The sequence below is a fragment of the Thermobia domestica genome, chromosome 12 (assembly GCF_964235325.1).
Source record: "Thermobia domestica chromosome 12, izTheDome1.hap1.1, whole genome shotgun sequence".
NCBI classification, from domain to species: domain Eukaryota; kingdom Metazoa; phylum Arthropoda; class Insecta; order Zygentoma; family Lepismatidae; genus Thermobia; species Thermobia domestica.
In genome coordinates this window covers 162458520-162479908 of record NC_137465.1, presented here as the reverse complement: position 1 = coordinate 162479908, position 21389 = coordinate 162458520, and the positions used below count along the sequence as shown (strand labels likewise).

At 35.3% G+C, this 21389-nt stretch overlaps 2 protein-coding genes across 2 annotated transcripts in view; one reads left to right on the top strand and one right to left on the bottom strand.

The window, feature by feature from the left end:
- Positions 1–457: 457 nt before the first annotated feature.
- LOC145666166 (uncharacterized) lies at positions 458–9999 on the bottom strand. Its single transcript, XM_081733245.1, has 2 exons — positions 9498–9999; positions 458–498 (listed from the first exon to the last, which is right to left on the bottom strand). Exons 1-2 carry the CDS (start codon positions 9997–9999, stop codon positions 458–460), a joined length of 543 nt encoding a protein of 180 aa, XP_081589371.1.
- A 1307-nt stretch (positions 10000–11306) lies between these two features.
- LOC145666164 (uncharacterized) overlaps positions 11307–21389 on the top strand; it is a 30809-nt gene continuing 20726 nt past the window's right edge. Inside the window, exon 1 of the mRNA XM_081733244.1 lies at positions 11307–11808. Coding sequence (XP_081589370.1) covers positions 11307–11808 — 502 coding nt within the window. The remainder of the gene's footprint in view (positions 11809–21389) is intronic.

Below are 21389 nucleotides of genomic sequence, written 5' to 3'. Positions count from 1 at the left end.
AAAACAAAGTTCAGATCTAATTAATGCTATATTACTTATCTCTGTATTCCAAGAAGTGACAATTATGTGAAGTTGTAACAGAGAAATGAAAAAAGAAAAAACGTCAGACTGGTAAAAACACTCTTTATCTAATAGACGCCATTATCAGTAAGTTACAAATTCTGTATGAAGGTGGCAGCAGCATCCATAGGTCGTTCTTTTATGATAGCAGTACCAGTGCATTTCGTTAATTAATTGAGGAGTTATATGCAATTCGTCAACCAGCCCCTGTTGCTAACCAGCCCCGGTCTCCCTTACAGACTTATTCTACAAACAAATGCCTTTTTGTATACTTAATGTTTTAAAACTTAAAAAATAGAGCATTGCTTTTCAAAAGTTTTGTGGTCCACCTATTATTTTCAACTTTCTATTTATTTATTCCTTGTTTTATATGGCTGAGTTACTGCGTGTCCTTGTATTACAATTGTCCATAAACATCAAACGAAATACATAATTTACCTACAAAGAAAGACTAAGCAATATAAATTATATAGATAATACAACATAAGAAATAACTTACTCGATTCTTCCATTTCTAAAAATGGCTATTTAAAGGAGAAAAAGAAGCAGTTTTCTGTCTATAAAGAACTCTCTCTCTCTCTCTCTCTCTCTCTCTGTCTAGAAAGCATTTCTTTAAAGAATAAAATGTCCTGCTGTGTGGCACCGCTGCGCTATGTTGTTCCTTTAAGCCCAGCTCCAGTGATCTTTCAGTTTCTTTTCAACCAATATTTCACTCCGGGGAATTCCCCTTCTTCTCTGTCACACAACATTCTTGTCATCCAACTAACTATCTCCTCCTCACTCCTCCTCCCCAGGACTCTGAATGAAAAAAAAAAAACAGGTACAAATTGATTTTTCTATTTTCACCTTCAGCCATTTTTCCTTTTCTTTCATTTCTTTCTGTTTCCAGGATTTTGTAGGTTTTTTTTTCTTTTAAGTTTCTCTTTTGTCAACCATAATTCCTTGTCTTCACAATTCTTTTTATGTATGTATATTTTTTCTTCTTCTTCTTAAACTTTCTTCAGCGGAAGTTTTGTGTCTCCATCTCTGAAAAATCGCATATTTATGAATTTCTTCTTCTCCCTTAATTTCCTCTGCCTCTGACAGTGATTTACAATCAACGTAATAGATAGTGACTTGCTCGTATTATATATGATGTTTAAATAAAGCTTCTTACTACACAACAAGGATGTGACGAAATTTCATCAACAGAAAAGCTTTAACATGTTGTCAACTTTGCTGTAACATACTTGTATTTCAGGTATTATGCTGTCTTGAGTTAGGTGCTATAGATCGCTATAAATCTCATCCCTATAGATCTAGGACTATTTATAACCATCAAACTCTCTGCGCTCAGAGTTCAAAATGCTAGCAAGTGTTGTCCACACGCACTTTATCCGGTGAAGTATCCTAAAGGTAAAGTAAGGTCACCAAAATAAAATGTTAGTAAGCATTCTCTTTGGTAGTGATGCACTAAATAATTTGAAATTTAAAATTGTTCCCTCGTAGACAAAAGATTAAGTAATTTTCTGAGGTTTACAAGTACTCATGCATGAGAAAAAATGTAGGTGGCGTACTTAAAAGCGTAGGTTACATGTATAATTCCTATAGTTTTTGGACTTTACGTACAGCAGACGTATAACTGAAAACGCATGTTTTATAATACTTTCCGTATAAGTGTTCCATCTGTACGTACTTTCCGTATGAAACAATATTGGCAGTCCGAATCTCACATACAAATGGACTTATATAATATACCTGACGAATGTAACATAAGTATATGCATGTGATATACGGAAAACTGTTAGATGTCTGACATCCTGTAACGGCATGATGTAACACCTAAGGGCAATGCGTTATATAGCATATGAATAAGGCATGCTCCGTACTGATTTCTGCAGTAAGACAGAGGATTCCGTATATTTGTACAATATACCGCTGTCCAGATAACGGATTTTTTTTCGTGTGAATTAACAGTAATAACAGTAATAACACACACACACACACAGTAATAAAAAACACAGTAATAACTTTTACCTCAGTGAAGTAATTAAAAGATTGATACCAATACGTGGGCAAGTCCTAGGAGTACGAACTGAAGATCTAATCTCTATCAATCTGGCGGAATCATCATTGTTTCAATTCAGGCTATTCAGTAATTTTAGTGGAACATAATCTATGTTGCTGCAGCTGTACGGTGTATTTTTCATAGGCGTAGGTAGGCTAAATGCTTGGAATACAAATCTCTTTGCGCTTCGCTGATTTGTGCATCTATCCTTCAATTCTTTCTTTGTATGCTGTATCACATGTATACAGCAGTTTCCCTTATTACATATGTAGGGTTCCGGTTTTTAATCTTCCCTTTAACCAGATATAATGCAAGAACAAAAATTTATCCTATTAAGATATGTATACAAAAATCTGAAGTGATATGAGCTTATGAGTTTGAGCTTTTAAAGAAATTCTGCTTACGCTATTGGTTTAAAATCTATCAATATCCAAAACTCCAATATATTAAAAGTAAGATTAAGATGTGATCTAAATTGTGAGATGGAAAATTTGGGACTGGACAAGCACATACCAAAAATTTAAGATAGTAGATACAAGGTCTCAGAGTATTAATCAATCAGTGGCTTGAGAGACCGATACGAAAGCTACGTACTTAAGTTTATTTGGCATCTTCATCGAAATAGTCATGTTGCGCAGCAACGTAACGATCCCCAATGTTCTAGTCACTGTTGGAATGCGACCTTTCTGCGTAAGCGAGTCAATAATAATTTGCAATTTGCGCTGGATCTATGCAACGATATGAAATAGGCGATTCTTTAACTACATCTATATCTCTGGAAAATTAAGAAGTCAGCAGGAGCTAAACTTGGTGAGTAGGGTTCGAGGAGAAGGATCAAAATGTTCTGATTATCTTAAAACTCGCGAACTGGAAATGCTAGATGAGAAGGTGTCCCAGATTCAGTCGCTTTCGATCAAACGTTCTCCGTCTAAAGCTCCATAACGTAGTGAAAAATGCATATTGAGAAACTGATTGTAGGGGACAAATTTGCGGTGAGCAAAGTCGAGATATTCGAAAAGTGTAAAAATCATGGCCTTCGTTAAGCTGTAGCTCATTCTTGCCTTCTAAATTCGTGGAAATGGTAAACTTTCTCACTGCGACAACTACTGCTTTTTCTCAGAGTCATATCCTTAGACTCAAGAAAGACTACTTGGTCAAGATAATGATACTGGACGTGAAAGATGGGTCGTCAAATCCACACTTACGAATGACCTGACACACTTCGAAGCCATGTTCCTTCTGCTCATGAGTCAGTAGTCGGGGGAAAACTTGACAGTGACACACTACATTTCCGATTCCGACATTACGATTCTCAACACTGATCCGTTCGAGACATCAATAATGTATGCAATCTGACTGATCGTCCTCTAATGATCCTCATACACTGCTCACTAACTTGTTCCACATTTGTTCCATGTGATGTTCGAGGGAGGTCGTCAAAATTGTTCGTCGTCTTCAAGAGATCTTCTTCCACCTTTGAAAATCCTATGTCACTCGAAATATTAGTTCGATTCAATTGCCTCGTTACTGTAAGCCTGTCGTAGCATATTCAGTATCTCGGAAGCCTAATTACCTAGTTTAACGAAATTCCAACTTTTGTCCATGGTGTAATTGCAGACTACCACACAATTGTGCTCACAAAACCAACACTAAAACAATTCTCGATGTGGACACAACAATGTCTTATTAGGGCGGTCCTTATTTCTCAAGTTGTGTATATCTGAGACCGCACCACTTAATCTTTTTCCTTTTAATGAGAGAAGTGTTCTCTGTCAATTTGAGTTCGTTTATGACGACGATAAATGGTGCCGCAAAGACATTTTAATCTTTAAAGGAATAGGATTTAGAAAACAGTAGTTTCCTATGTTGCTCAATAGATTCATTCACAAATTTAAATTCTTCTATTTAATCCCGTTTTTCTGTAATTTGGAGCAGATTTATGAACAAAATTAAATTGGAAATAATAAATAAATGTCAAACAATTATTGTTATGACTATTTACAACTAAATCGTTCTCTTCTTTGTTTTTAATTACATCTGTTATTGTAAATAAAACAATTTTAGACTATTTGTAACATATATTTGAATTTTAGCAAATTGTATTTGTGATCTTTTGATATATTATTTTTGGGGGGAATTGAAGTTTCGTTGTGGGTCTCGTATCATCACATGTGGTTAAATGAACTAAGTGAACATACATTATGTGTTCGGTGTCTAGTGAAATCAGTTATCGTAGTGGTATTTATCTCGTTGGTAAAATGAGTGAACAGATATTGGGTTGTAAGTTACCGTCCAACAGACAAGTACTTCACGAATACGAAATTACCTTTAAGAGAGAATGCTCGGTTAGCAATTCGTGAAACAAAAATGTTTTGGTCTAAAGCAAGAATACCGATCAAGGATACTCACCAAAGCATCGATAAACTCATTGGATTGTACGAAATGTGACATCGGTTTCAAAAATCAAGTATAGGAAATAGTGAAGGGAAAAGGAGACAAAACATATTTCTTAGATATGTTAGACGATTTATTTGATACAGCGCATGCAAATGCTTTAGACTTAATACAAATTCAGGAGAGGACAAGGAATTCCTTATATCTCAAAGGCAAAAAGGACGACTTGTGAAGTAAGCGAAACGGGTGAATAGTTGATTATCAATTCAAGTGGTGAAGATAAAGATGTATGCCAAACAGAAAATACAATTTCAATGGAAGGAGTAGATTCTGATGAGGTAGTAAGTAGATTCTGATGATTGATAGAGCTCCATGCTCATATTAATCGCAACAGCAGAGGTATTGGGACACTACATCTTCTAATACTGGACGTATCAGTGGAGCTTGTATTCTTCTTGTAGAGGAATTAGAAAAAGATCTTTTATATCTTTCGTGTAGGCATCACATTTTTGAATTGGTATTAAAGTGTGTATTTGAAGAATGTGCTTCAGTTTCTTCCGGTCCAGAGGTGCCAATTTTTAAGGGTTTCCAGAAAGAGTGGCCGAGATTTCAACACAACAATTTTGTTACAAGAATTTCTGATCGAAGTGTAAATTCAGTTCTTTGCAATATGAAGAAAGATACGCTAGTTTTTGCTGTTCAAAATTTGGAAATGCAGAGAAGATTACAGAGAACTTTTGGAGCTTACAGTAATTTTTCTAGGAAGTACGCCTCCTGGAGGTATTTCTTTCCGTTTCCCTGGATCTGTACATCAGGCAAGGTGGATCGGAAAGCTTTATGATGTTTAAAAGTATTTCTCTTTAGTAATCAGTTTAAAACTTTTAGAACAAAGAAACACGACTTTTTGAAAGCTAAAATTAAGGAACTTGATGATAATAGTAAAAATAAAAACATTCGGGACATGTATAAGGGGGTCAGCAAATTTAAGAAAGGCTATCAACCTCGTGCTTATATATTAAAGAAAGCTGACGGTACAGTTCTCACTGATACGGATAGCATCTTAAATAGATGGAAAGATTTCTTTGACGATTCGCTGAACACGCAGCCAAAAACTAATGTGCGTGGAGAAAAAGAGATACACTTCGCAGAACTGTATATTCCAGAACCCAACCGAATAGAAGTAGAAACCGCTATAAAGAAATTAAAGAAACACAAATCTCCGGGTGTAGGTGAAATTCCGGTTGAGTTAATTTTAGCTGGTGGCGAAAAATTGTAGAACAAGATACACAAACTCATTCTCCTTATCTGGAACAAGGAAGAATTGCCACAAGAGTGGAAAGAATCAATCATTGTTCCAATTCATAAGAAAGGCGACAAAAGTGACTGTAATAATTATCGAGGCATTTCTCTTCTGTCAACATCCTATAAAACCCTTTCAAATATTCTATTAGCAAGATTGACCCCATACGTAGATGAAATTATTGGAGATTATCAGTGCGGATTTAGACGAAATCGATCAACTATCAATCAAATATTAATCAAATATTTACCATTCGCCAAATATTCGAAAAAAAGTGGGATTACAATACCCCGGTACATAAACTATTTATTGATTTTAGAAAGGCGTACGACTCGGTTAGGAGAGAAACATTATACATCGTTCTTACAGAATTTGGAATACCGAGAAAGCTAATTAGATTAATTAAGATATGTTTAAATGAATCCCAATGTAAAGTCCGGGTAGGAAAATTTTGTCCACGAGCTTTCACGTCGAAAATGGCCTGAAACAAGGAGTGCGTTGTCACCATTATTATTTAACTTCGTTCTGGAATACGCTATAAGGAAAATCAAATATAGCAACCAGGGCCTAGAGTTGAACGGTATTCACCAGGTTATGGCATATGCTGATGATGTAAATTTAATAGGGGATGATAGGAGAACAATAGAAAGAAATGCAGAGATCTTATTAAACGCTTGCAGGGACATGGGTTTAGAAGTAAATGCAGAGAAAACTAAATACATGGAAGTGCGTCGGGACCGTAATACGGCAAATTATGGATGCGTTAAAATATTAAATAATACTTTTGATAAAGTGGATACTTTCAAATATTTAGGATCAATATTAACAGACGAAAATCATATTCACGAAGAAATTAAATGTCGACTAAAAGCAGGGAATTTGGTTCAAAATCTCTTGTCGTCGCGAATTCTGTCGAGAAATTTGAAGCTTAAAATATACAAAACGATAATCATGCCTGTTGTTCTGTATGGTTGCGAAACATGGTCGCTTACTCTGAGGGAAGAACATAGACTGAAAGTATTTGAGAACAAGATCCTGAGAAGAATATTCGGACCCAAGAGGAACGGGAATGGGGAACAGCGGAAACTTCATAACGAGGAACTACATAATTTATAGGGTTTGCCCAACATTGTTAGGGTCGTCAAGTCTAGGAGGATTAGGTGGGCAGGTCATGGAGCTAGAATGGAAGAAAGTAGAAACGCTTCCAAAGTCTTGACTGGAAGACCAATCGGAAAAAGACCATTAGGAAGACCTAGGCGCAGATGGGAGAACATTATTAAGATGGATCTCGCAGAGATTGGAATACAAAGTAGAAACTGGATCCAGTTGGCTAAGGATAGAAGTCAGTGGAGAGCTTTTGTGAACGCGGCATTGAACCTCCGGGTTCCATAGGCCTTAGAGTTAGTTATTAATCAGTTTAAGTTAAATGAGCGGAAAGGACTGTGTCAAGTGTACACTTTTCCTGTTCTAAAAAGCTTGGTTTATGTTGTATATAAAAGCTTGGTTTACTTGTCCCAGTGCATCTCGTTCACCACATCAAGATTTACAATTTTTGAAGATCCTTCAAACGTACAAACTCATAAATTCTGATTTCTCGAGAGTTTCTTTATTTAAGTTCTCCTAACATCTTTGGTACCTCTCAGAGGAATGTGAGGACTTTCATTTTTTGACGAGAATGTCAATAATGAACAAAACACAAAATAGCAGAAAACTTTAAAAATAGTGACAGTTCATATGAAACAATGAAGCGATTTGAACTGCACGCTAGTGAAATAGATGATATTGAAGAAAAAGAAATTGCTGATTTTGTGATAGGAATTTTTTCGAAAGGTTTCGGATTTCTACAGGTTTTCTAGACATTGATCCGGTTTGTTGGTCGACAAATGGAGTGTTTCTTTTCGGGAAAAAAGTAGTTGATAAGCTGCATGTTACCAATGACACAGCGGAAAGAGCGGAAAGTTAATGGAAGATCACAATACAGTTTTAACTAAAAATAAAGAGCAGAAACAATTCCTTTTGCAAGTTGTAAAAGGCAATAGAAACTTGTTTCCAGGGTGTGGAAAAGCTACCTTGCGTAAAAAGTAAAAGTTATCATTAAGTTGATCTACAATTCAAATATATTTTCTGTCCATTTTTTTGGAATATCAGCCACTATAATTTTTCATATATTTATTAGCTGATTGATATCTAACTCATGTAAATTTTACTAACGGAACAAGTGGCATGAGAAACATATCCAAATATCTTTCCTACAGTGGTTCATAACACTGTGCATTGCCATAAGTACTATATGTACGGACGATGATCATGATGCTTGTACCATACCTTGTTGATTTATAACCAACAAACTGTATTTGAAACCCAGTCAATTCTGAATTACAGAGAAAAGCTTTATATTGTCCTGTTTGTATTTGTAATAATTATTATACGTTTATTGACAAATAGTAAATCGAGTGCCGTTAAATGCAAATGGATTTCTTTTTACAGAAATTCACTGCTTTGCGGCACGGCACGGGTTAACATTGATGGATTTTTGTGAAATTTTATTTATGATGTTTCTATTACCAACAAATAAAACACAGTTCTGACCAGAGCAGAATGAAATATATTAAAAACTATACTTATAATGTGTTACAGTTTCAAGGACCTAACGTCCTCTTCATCAGACACCAACACTGAGAAAAGACAGGTGACAGCAGGTCTTATATACACGAGAAAGTGAAAGGCCACGCCCTTTCTTCTCTCCCATTGGTCGGAGGGAACCAATGAGGATAAAGGCAAATCCGCGCCAACAGAAAAATATAATGAGCCCTTTCACTTTTTCTAACAGTTCATTAAACAGATGACATACAAAGAAAAGTAAATTACAAATAGAAAATATTAAATAAGAAAAATAAATAACTATATATATATATATATATATATATATATATATATATATATATATATAATTTTTTTAAATAGCCTATATGCACTTTTCTTGCTGCTTTTCTATCACATCCAACAATTTCTCCCATTGCTCGTGTATATTCATACCGCTTGTCCAATTCATTAAGTTCTCCTCTTGTTCTCTCTTTATTCTTCTAGCCTCTTTCCACTTTCTAATAATCTTCCTGTTCTCTCTCTCTAAACCCCTAGCCCCCTCCCAGTCTATTTTATGTCCCGTTTCCTGTACATGTTTGTATATAGCGTTATTATCTCTTTTCAGTCTAACATCATCCTTATGTTGTTTTAATCTGTCCATAAGTCTTTTCCCCGTCTCCCCTATGTATTTCACGTCACACTCACTACACTTCAATTCATATATTACTCCTTCTTCCTGCTCCTCTATATGATTTTCCTTCCTTTTCCTTTTCTTCCTTATGCACTTCAGCAAAGTTTCTCCTCCTTTTCTATAAGTCTTCACACCACCTTTTCTTAATAACTGCTTCAGCACTTCTGTCTTTTCGCCTATGCTCTGAATTCCATACCACTTCTTGTCTTCCTCTTCTTTCCTATCCATATTATCTTCTTTTCTCTTTCTCCTAAACTGCTCTATCCTATATCCATTATTGTTCAATTGTTTGTAGAATTTTTCCAAATCTTTTTTCTTTCCCTCTTCTTTGCTGTTGATGTTGTCTATCTTCCTTTCCATGTTCCTAATGAAATTCTTCTTAGTTGCTTTGTCTACATCACTTCTCCAGTGGCAATAAATACCTGCCCAACACGGTTTCTGATACCAACTGGTAATCACTTTCTCACCTTGCCTCTCTATCTTCATATCCATGAAATTGATAGAGTTATTTTCTTCAATTTCTAATTCTAACCTTATGCCTTTCTCTTCGTCTTCTATACTTTCAACATATTTTTCCAGTTGATTTCTATTCCCTGTCCATATGCCTAAACAATCATCAACATACCTGCAAAAGAACAGTAACTTTCCTCCTGCTTGTTCTGTAACTTTTTTCTCCCACTTGTTCATTACTATTTCCGCTAGAACTGGACTCAGCTTGGATCCAATGCTTAAACCTTCTTTTATCTTCACTAGTCTTTCTCCAATTATGCAATAGCTATTTTCCCACAAAGTCTTAAGCGCTCTTATGACTTTCTCTTTTTTCCACTGACGTATAACTTTCCCTTCCATCTCCTCTTCTATTGCCTTTATGACATAATCCCTTCTTATACTGGTGAACATGGCTTTAACATCTACACTAAACATTAACACCTTCTCCTGATTCACTTAATCTCATCTATCGTCTTCTTCAATTCTTCCGTGTTCTTCACTTTGCATGTGTTTTGACCTTCTCTGATGTCGTCCGTTATTTCTCTTAATTTCTCCTCTAGTGGTTCAAAATAGTTACCTCTGCAGTCCAGTACTGGTCTTAGCTTCACGTCCTTCTTATGTATTTTAGGAAAACCTTTCATGACAGGAATCCTTCCTTTTTCGTTGATCATCTTTTTAATTCCCGCCTTTTTCCCTTCTTGTACTATCTTCTTCAACAATTCATCTTTCATGTCCTTGTTACCGACTTCCTCATATGTCTGATCACATAACTCCCGTAGCTTCTCCTGGTACCATCCTTTCTCCATTACTACCAACGCGCCTCCTTTGTCCGCCTGTTCCACTACGATATCCTTTCTTTTCCTTAATCTTTTCAGTCCTTCCTTCTCTTCTTTCCTCAAATTACTCTCCTTCTTGTTCATATTCTGCCTAACAATCGACAATGCTTTTCTCCTTACTCTCTCTCTCTTGTCCTTATCCTTTATGTCTACAATGGCTTGTTCTACTGTGTACACCAATTCCTTCTTGTCCACTTCTTCCTCTTTAACCTTAAATTTATGTCCTAGACTTAAGCACTTCTCCTCTTCTTCCGATAAAACTATGTCACCTATCACTACCACTCTGTTCCTATTATCCTTTTCTTCTCTCCAACCTAACAATCTTCCTTTGTTTGTTAATCTGGTATTAACTTTTTCTTCAAAACGCCTTTCCCATTCTCTTAAATCTCTCATCACTGATTCTCTCATAAAAATACTGACACCGTCCTTTATATGTTCCACAAGTTGATTAGACACTTTCTCACTTGTTTTCACTTCCTTACTTCTTTTCCTTATGACGTCCCAGATCACTTCTTTTTCAATTTTCTTAACTAGTTTCTTGAATGGATGGTACCAGGAGAAGCTACGGGAGTTATGTGATCAGACATATGAGGAAGTCGGTAACAAGGACATGAAAGATGAAGTGTTGAAGAAGATAGTACAAGAAGGGAAAAAGGCGGGAATTAAAAAGATGATCAACGAAAAAGGAAGGATTCCTGTCATGAAAGGTTTTCCTAAAATACATAAGAGGGACGTGAAGCTAAGACCAGTACTGGACTGCAGAGGTAACTATTTTGAACCACTAGAGGAGAAATTAAGAGAAATAACGGACGACATCAGAGAAGGTCAAAACACATGCAGAGTGAAGAACACGGAAGAATTGAAGAAGACGATAGATGAGATTAAGTGAATCAGGAGAAGGTGTTAATGTTTAGTGTAGATGTTAAAGCCATGTTCACCAGTATAAGAAGGGATTATGTCATAAAGGCAATAGAAGAGGAGATGGAAGGGAAAGTTATACGTCAGTGGAAAAAAGAGAAAGTCATAAGAGCGCTTAAGACTTTGTGGGAAAATAGCTATTGCATAATTGGAGAAAGACTAGTGAAGATAAAAGAAGGTTTAAGCATTGGATCCAAGCTGAGTCCAGTTCTAGCGGAAATAGTAATGAACAAGTGGGAGAAAAAAGTTACAGAACAAGCAGGAGGAAAGTTACTGTTCTTTTGCAGGTATGTTGATGATTGTTTAGGCATATGGACAGGGAATAGAAATCAACTGGAAAAATATGTTGAAAGTATAGAAGACGAAGAGAAAGGCATAAGGTTAGAATTAGAAATTGAAGAAAATAACTCTATCAATTTCATGGATATGAAGATAGAGAGGCAAGGTGAGAAAGTGATTACCAGTTGGTATCAGAAACCGTGTTGGGCAGGTATTTATTGCCACTGGAGAAGTGATGTAGACAAAGCAACTAAGAAGAATTTCATTAGGAACATGGAAAGGAAGATAGACAACATCAACAGCGAAGAAGAGGGAAAGAAAAAAGATTTGGAAAAATTCTACAAACAATTGAACAATAATGGATATAGGATAGAGCAGTTTAGGAGAAAGAGAAAAGAAGATAATATGGATAGGAAAGAAGAGGAAGACAAGAAGTGGTATGGAATTCAGAGCATAGGCGAAAAGACAGAAGTGCTGAAGCAGTTATTAAGAAAAGGTGGTGTGAAGACTTATAGAAAAGGAGGAGAAACTTTGCTGAAGTGCATAAGGAAGAAAAGGAAAAGGAAGGAAAATCATATAGAGGAGCAGGAAGAAGGAGTAATATATGAAGTGAAGTGTAGTGAGTGTGACATGAAATACATAGGGGAGACGGGGAAAAGACTTATGGACAGATTAAAACAACATAAGGATGATGTTAGACTGAAAAGAGATAATAACGCTATATACAAACATGTACAGGAAACGGGACATAAAATAGACTGGGAGGGGGCTAGGGGTTTAGAGAGAGAGAACAGGAAGATTATTAGAAAGTGGAAAGAGGCTAGAAGAATAAAGAGAGAACAAGAGGAGAACTTAATGAATTGGACAAGCGGTATGAATATACACGAGCAATGGGAGAAATTGTTGGATGTGATAGAAAAGCAGCAAGAAAAGTGCATATAGGCTATTTAAAAAAATTATATATATATATATATATATATATATATATATATATATATATATATATATATATATATATATATATATATATATATATATATATAGTTATTTATTTTTCTTATTTAATATTTTCTATTTGTAATTTACTTTTCTTTGTATGTCATCTGTTTAATGAACTGTTAGAAAAAGTGAAAGGGCTCATTATATTTTTCTGTTGGCGCGGATTTGCCTTTATCCTCATTGGTTCCCTCCGACCAATGGGAGAGAAGAAAGAGCGTGGCCTTTCACTTTCTCGTGTATATAAGATCTGCTGTCACCTGTCTTTTCTCAGTGTTGGTGTCTGATGAAGAGAACGTTAAGGTCCTTGAAACTGTAACACATTATAAGTATAGTTTTTAATATATTTCATTCTGCTCTGGTCAGAACTGTGTTTTATTTGTTAAGCTACTTATCCAGAGCCATGGAGTTTGTTCATTCTATTACCAAAGGAAAATAAATAGAGGGAGCGGGGAAAGAAATTCGAAAATTTATTTTTCCCATATACCTAAGGACCACCCTAATGCCTTATCAACGTTATCCCCATCCTGACAAGGAACGGACATGAACCTGTCATCCAAATCAAAGCTAGTCCATTCGATGAACATAACAAAGATATGTTCATGCACAAAAAATTAGTTGCCATGAAAATGAGTAAGTCCCTGGGGCGGGCCCATTAACCTCTTAATATAAAGAAAATCGAAGACTCTCAGTGAAATAGCTATTTCATCAACACTGTTCATTGAAAAGTCATGGTTTGTAGTTCATTCTCTTTAGCTTGAAACAAGCTTTCCAGAGATGCTATGTATCGGAACCCATAACGTACTTGAACAGGAAAAATTGGAAGAATGTCGGGAAAATTCCCTCCCGAAATCCGTCCCATCAACTATGAACCCTCTGTACTGGCCCGGGTTAAAAGCACACAACTCAAATGTATTCGAAAAATACTATAGGAAATAAGAAATGACTATACGAAGTTTTGTATTGATAGATATGAGGGAAAAGCTTGTATACCAATACATATTTTCCCCTCATATCTATTCTGTCTATCAACACAGAACTTGTTACACACATTTTTTGTCTCCCATAATATTTTTCGAGATACATTTGGATACTGTGCTTTTATCTAGGGCCACTCCAAAGTTGATGGGAGGAATTTTTGGAGGGAACTTTCCCGACATCTTCCAGTTTCCCTTGTTCAGGTATGTTATGGTCCCGAACACATAGCACCTCTGGAAAGCATGTTTCATGCTGAAGAGAATGAACTATAAACCATGACTTTCTAATGAACAGTGTTGATGCGATAGCTATTTCACTGAGAGTCTTCGATTTTCTTTATATTAAGAGTGCTAATGGGCCCCAGGGACTTACTCCGTTTTCCATGGCACCTAATTTTTTGTTCATGAACATATCTTTGTTATGTTTATTGAATTAACTAGATTTGATTTGGATGTCCGGATGACACGTTCATGTCCGTTCCTTCTGAGTAATTTTGAAGGGACAGAAATATTTAAACTAATCTAAAATTATTTTTCAATTTCATCTTATTCTGACGTAAGAATAATGCATTGGATATACTTCATACCTTCTCTAATGGACGTGATTATAATTATTCATAGCAGATAGTAATTGATTCGGAAAGTGAGTTGTAAATTCATCTCTTCGAGCATTTTCTCTAATTCTGGATTCTAAAGCAGTGTCAAGTCCTGTTATATTTTATTAAAAGTAATAAAACATTCACTGTGAAACCTTAGTAAATCAGATGGAAGAACAGTTTGCAGGAAAGACAGAAATATTTGAGGAGGAGGAAACATATTTTAAAAATGGTAGGCAAGTCATGGGAATGGGAACTGCTGATTCAAAAGATACGTGTTTGACAAATTTGTGTATATACAATATATGAACAACGTCTGAATAGGCATAGGTCATCAGAAAAAGAAGACGAATTATAAGTGCTTTCCATGTTGTCAATGGAAATTCAATATTGTTTAGAGAGGAGAGTTAATTTTTTAACTTCATATTCATCAAGAATATTGCTGTCTTAGAGGACACAAACAGTGATACTATACTTGTAAATTATTCATTGTAGCTTTGAAAATTGAAGGTTACTAATAAAACTCCAACTGATCAAAGCAGTATATATATATTTTAAGATTATATAGTTGTGTTACAATTTCGGTAATGTAACATAACCTTCCTCAGACACGTTATGAGAGAAATATTCAATTTTGACAGCTTATATACAATGTGAATGCAAGAGACGTCCACTTTCTCTTTACAAAACGTAAACTTCTAATTGGCTCTAAAAAGTATTTTTTTTTTAAATTACTGTAGTCACTTTCTCTTTTTGCGTACCTATTATGAAACTCTCAATTAGGTGTTTGTCACTTACACTTTCTATTCGCTATTGCCCATCTGCTGTTCTCTGTAGTACACCTGCTCCAACAGCTCGTGTTGATCCTTTTAATTCTTTCTTTCTATTTTGTCTATAATTTTTTTCTCATAATTCTTGTATTACAAGTCCACTAGACCAATTCATCAACTTCTCCTTCCCATATTTCTTAATTCACTGGGCTTCTTTCCACTTTCTTATCACACTCCTTTTCTCCCTTTCTAATTCTTTTATTCCTTCCCAATCTATCTCATTTCCCGTTTCTTTAATATGTTTATATATTGCGTTGTTTTCTCTTTTTAGTCTAGCATCGTCTTTATGTTGTTTTATCCTTTGTTCTAATCTCTTTCCTGTTTCTCCTATGTACTTCATATCGCACTCTTTACAATTAACCTGGTACACTACTCCTTCCTCTTCTGGTCTTATCTCCTTTTCTTTCTTCTTTCTTTTCTCTCTCACTAAGACTATTATCCTTTTTCCTCCTTTCCTGTATGTTTTAATAATCCCTTCCTTCCTCAACAGGTTCTTTAGGATCTCTGTTTTCTCTCCTACACTTTCAATACCAAGCCATCCTTTTCCTTCTTTCTCTACTTCTTCCTCTCTTTATTTCTTCTAAATCTTCTCTTCTCTGTATCCGTTTCCCTTTAATAACTGGCATAGTATTTATATGTCTTCTTTCCTTCTTTATTCGTTGCTATCTATCATTTCTATTCTCTTTTTCATGTTCTTCTTAGTTCCTCTGTCTACGCCACTCCTGTTGTGGCAGTATATCCCGGTATCGCATTCTTTCCTGTACCATCTCGTTTCCAATTTTCCTCCTATTTTCTCTACAGTCATGTCCATGAAGTTGATTTTCCTCTCATCTTCTATCTCCATTTCTAGCCGGATCCTTTTTTCTTCGTCCTCAATTATTTTAACAAATTTCTATAACTGTCTCTTAGTTCCTTTCCATATTCCAAGGTAATCATCTATATATCTAAAAAACATTATAAGATTTTGTCCTCCATCTTCTTTTACTTTCTGTTTCCACCTGCTCATAACAATCTCTGCTAGTACCGGACTTAGTCTCGAACCTATGCTTAGCCCCACTTTTATTCTCACCAATTTTCCACCAATCATACATGCACTATTGTCCCATATCAGGTTTAGGGCCTTCAACACCTTCTCCTTTTTCCATTTTCCATTTCTTCTTCTATTGTTCTTAACACGTGCTCCCTCTTGATGCTCGGAAACATTGCCTTTACATCAACACTGAACAATATGGTTCTCTCTCTTCTGTGTCCCACTCGTTCTAGGGCACGTTTTACCTCTTTTGTGTTTTTCATTCTACTACTCTCCTGTCCTTCTCTTATCTCTTCTGCAATCTGTTTTATTTCTTCTTCCAATCTGTTTTATTTCTTCTGTAAGTTTACGTTTACAGTAATTAAAAATTTACTTTCTAGAGCCAATGAAAAGTTTACGTTTTGTAAAGAGAAAGTGGGCGTGTCTTGCATTCACATTATATATAAGCTGTCAAAATTGGATATTTCTCTCATAATGTGTCTGAAGAAGGTTATTTTACATAGCCGAAAATGTAACACAAATATATAATCTTAAAATATAATATATACTGCTTAATCAGTTGGAGTTTTATTAGTAATACTATACATCTGTGTGCTTTACTGTCATTAGTTCTATTTTGTGATTACTGAACATATATACACGTCGCCGTTATAACGTCACTAGTGTGTTAAAGTTATAACTCCAATATGAAAAAAAAATGTCAAAACTCTCAAGAATTTCAATGATTACACTTTTTCCTACAATGTATTGTTCTGCCCAATTTGAACTTTTTTTCTATATATGTACCTTTATGTAAAATAAATAAATTTTAGTTTAAGTGTTTGCAAAGCTGAATAAAGCAAGTTAGCCTATTCCGCCTCCATTCTAACATTTGAATAAATATTTCCACGTTAATAAAGAAGGGTTAGACTAAACCCGAATTGTTCCTTCTTAGTTTCTTAGCTTGTCCTTTCATACAACTGGATGTTCAGTAACTGAAGCATCATTTTTTTTTTTTTTTATGCATACGATATGAAATAGTTTAGTTCTATAGACCTCACAAGAGTATAAAAATCATGTAATCACATATACACACATAGAACTTTTTAACGCTTTATTTTAGTGATTCTTACACTAGCAACACCTCAATTCACCTGTCATAAAAACTCACAATTATTTCATCGAATGAACTGTGATCAAATGAGATTACAAAATAACATGAAATTCCATGGTATGTATAGAATAAAATTAAATCAAATTTAATCTTTGTAAGATTTACGTTCCACGATTATCCCCTGTGGGCTAAGGCAGACAGATGATTAATGAAAAGAAATTATTGTGAAATACCTGGTGGAATGAGAATGTAGGATGAAACGGGAGAATCTTGAGACAACCTACGTACATCACCAAATCAGTGTTCCGGGATTGAAACAGGGACAATTCGCGTAAGTGGTAAGCAATCTGCCACTGAGCTACAGTACCTCCTTTTTCGGATAGTGCATTGAACAAATCATGAGCCAAATGTGTTTAAAAGATGTCTCTTGATCTTCTGATATGTCTAGATCAAATATTGCATTCAATATCCAATCTTATTATATTTATAATAGTGTCTTTTAACATATATTTTTTGGCGCTACCTAATTAATGAGTTTAACTTAACTGATTAGAAAGGAATTAAATAACGATTGTATTAATGAATACTATTCATTATAAATTTTGAATATCATTGTGTACATTATTGAGCAGATTAAGAAAGTTTGGTAATGTATTATCGTATTTGTTTAATCCGTTATTAATTTATGAGATTGATTTATTTAATATACAGTCTGTAACTAATTAACTGCACCACTGCAGAAATTTAGAGACATTGGAGTATGTTTTAATATCAAAATAATAATATACTCTGCTTTACAATGTCGAATCGAGTCTTAAATTGTTGCATTGTGCTGGTTGATGCTTTTTGGTTCCACTTTCGCTGCTGTCTTAAATTCTACTTTCCCCCAACAGGTGGCTCTGATATCTTTGTGCCTAATAAGTCCAAGGATGTTATAAAATAGAGAATCTGCCCATACAATAAAATCGTGAAGCCATACGTCACAGTTCCACTACACCTACTCTGCCAGCTCCACGCCACTAAGATCTCAATGTTTCGAGCTAACAAACATGGCGGAAACGAGAGTAGCCAATCAGACGTACCAGCTCAGACGATGCTCAGTTGTTTTTCGGCGTCACTGAGTTCATAGGATGAAGATACGCATGGACAGATCCATAACATCCTTGATTAGTTCGATATAATCTGTTTACAAGTGGAAATTTTGTCGAAAATAGTTGTTCGAGACTTATTCTGTTATTAAATAGTTATATTTTGCATTATTATACTAAGTTTACACAGTAAGTGTTACCAGTATTATAGAAAATGGATAAAAATAATAAGCGATACGTCACCACGCAAACAAGGAATGATACTAGCTCTCAAAGCAGCGGGCGTCTCGCAACGGCAGATATCTACAAAAGTTCGTGTGCATCACACCATGGTAGGAAGAGTTCTCAGGAAGCAAAGTAATCATGTAATGTCATCCTTGATGAGTAATTGTGTGAGAAAACCAAAAATAAGTTCACGTGTTTTGCGAAAAAATAAAGGCAATAGCATTAAGCGATCAGTCTTCTACCATGAGAAAAATTGTTCGAACTGTTTCTGATGATGTTAATGTCAATGCGTCCAACATAGCCAAGGGCAGGTCGCTGAAGAAAGAAGAAATTTCCAAGAAAAGTCCAGGGGAAACGCTTTGGCTTACAGAAAAACACATCAAAGCAAGGAAACAGTTTTGTGACATATAGGGTACCTGGTGCTGACAAATAGAAACATGTATTATTTTGGGAATGATAGTGGTGTCAGGCTCTGGATGACGAAGGGTGAAGAACTGAAGAGTGATTGCGTTTTGGCAACACACAAGTTCAGTGCAAGTGTTATGGTGTGGGGTTGTTTCACCTCGAGAGGTATTGACAGACTGGAAATTTGCACTGGAATCGCTTCTGCCGAACAATGCATCACAATACTATTACAAAGGTTATTGGCAACTGTTAGAGGTTACTTTTCATTTTGATTATTTCATCTTCCAAGACCATAACCCTCCCTGTCACAGAGCCCAAGTAGTTAATACGTGGTGTTTCGATATGGGCATTAACTGGTTGTGGTTTGCCACCGAACTCACCTGATACGAACTCCATTGAGAAATCGTGGCACCTCATGTCCCGTCGACTTCAGAGAAAAACTTTTGAACACCACGATAGAAGTCATCGAAGTCATTGTTGCCGTATGATACCAAGAAATAGAGGTTGATGTGTGTCAAGCACTCGTGTAAAGCAAGCCACAAGAGAGTCACTGAAGACGGCTAAGGCATGGCATAGGAAGTTCTGAGACACATTTGTAGGAAAATGAACTTTTTCGTTTATCTTAATATCCTTTTGGTCTTTCATTTATATAGAAACATTAAGTTTTACTCACAATAATCATTATTGTAACGTCATATATTGCAATATGTTAAAAGTGTTGCTTTATTCAAAACCAGCATGCTGAGATTATTTACATCATATAGAATTAAATTATGGCATTATGTGAACAATTAGTATGAAAGTTGTTAACGTACATACCAACTAAGGCCTCGGATAGATGTAACGTTTAATATGAACAGTGTTATTTGCTGTGAATCATCAGAAACACGATATCACTTGCGTTGGATTAAGTAATGCAGTTATTTTGTTAACATCGTTAACGTCCTTCATGTTGATACTATTGGTCCCTCGGTTCGAATTAGTGTAAAAACATTTTTAGGCCAGCCATCCTGATTAACATTTCCTGGATTTTCCTCTTTCACACTAGCCAAATACTTGGAAGTACAGTCACGAAAGAAAGTATTCTTCAGTTGACAAAATTTCTTTTCATAACTCAACAATAAATTAACCTATTAGAGTACCGACTTTGACAAGTAGTTGAGTTATAATTATCCTAAGGATAACAACAAAAAGATCCAAATTAATTCACTTGTTCCCGAATTATTGGTAAAAGAAAATTTGTCAACTGTCAAATATTTTCTTTTCCGTGTGTACCTCGCATGGTTCCAGGCCGCTTCTTTCCATCCTCTTTCCTTTCTTCCTTCCCAATTCCCCGGGCAGTGTGATCGCCGAGGGACGTCGTCCCTCATACCTGACGGGCTAACATGATCATAGACCCGGAAAACCCAGACATCCAAATTCTAATCTTAATTGGCACTTGAAGTATGTATCAAAAGGGTTATGTACACTCATGTCCAAAATGAATGTCGCATATCTATAACTGTCTTCTTGTAAGAATATAATTTGATAATGATTTTGCAGAGTACTTTAAATACTGATACTATGTGTATAATCGGGAAATGTATATTTGTGGTAAATTTCATAGGAAAAGAATTATAAATACGAAAATTAGAATAAGTAAAACAATATGTTGCTAAATGGACAAGAAAGTTTTATTTTCGTTTCATTGTTCTTATTTACTGCTCTTTTGACATGAAGTTTTCCACATACATGTCTTTGTCGATTATATACACACTGACATTCTAAGAAATACGGGGCGAATTCGTTATCAAATTATATTCCTAAAACAACATGTTTATAGATATGCGACAATAATTTGGACATGAGTGTACTTCGGATTATGAAAAATCCTTAATACTTCCTACTCCTTAAAAAACATAGTTCCAGAATATTGATGACTAAGGTGAATAATCATTGCGATTAACGTTGTAGTACGTACAAAAGATAAGGAACTTATAACATTGACACATAACTTTGACACACAAACGTGTAGCACTGGTCAAAATTGCAAAATATTCTTCCATATCTCACAAGGAAAAGCACAGTTTGAAGAAGTACGCAGAAACATTCAAGAGAAAAACAACGACGAAGTACATCTAAGATATTATAGAAAAGGCTTTAAAGATTTCTTAGGGAAAGAGGTTCAGAAGAAGTACCGTAAATTAAACTTTTTCAAGAATGGAAATCAGAGAATGAGAAGCTAGTGAAAACAGGTAAAATTTCAACAAAAGAAAGTGATAAGTATAGCTGTAAGTGATACATACATTTATATATATAGCTGTAAATGATATATATACTGAAGCGAGCTTCTTCCATTCGACTCGATTGACATGTCCGCCCGTTTCACTTTAACTCTCGTAAAAGTTATCCGATTTTAATGAAACTTGGTACTTGCAAATAGCCCTATTGTTTCAGGTTCCAATTCATTAAGTGTAAAGTGTAAAAGGGGGTAAAATCCATCCCGTATATCAAGTTTACACATGTCTGTACTACATCCAAGACAATTTTCTAACATAAACTACGTAAACATT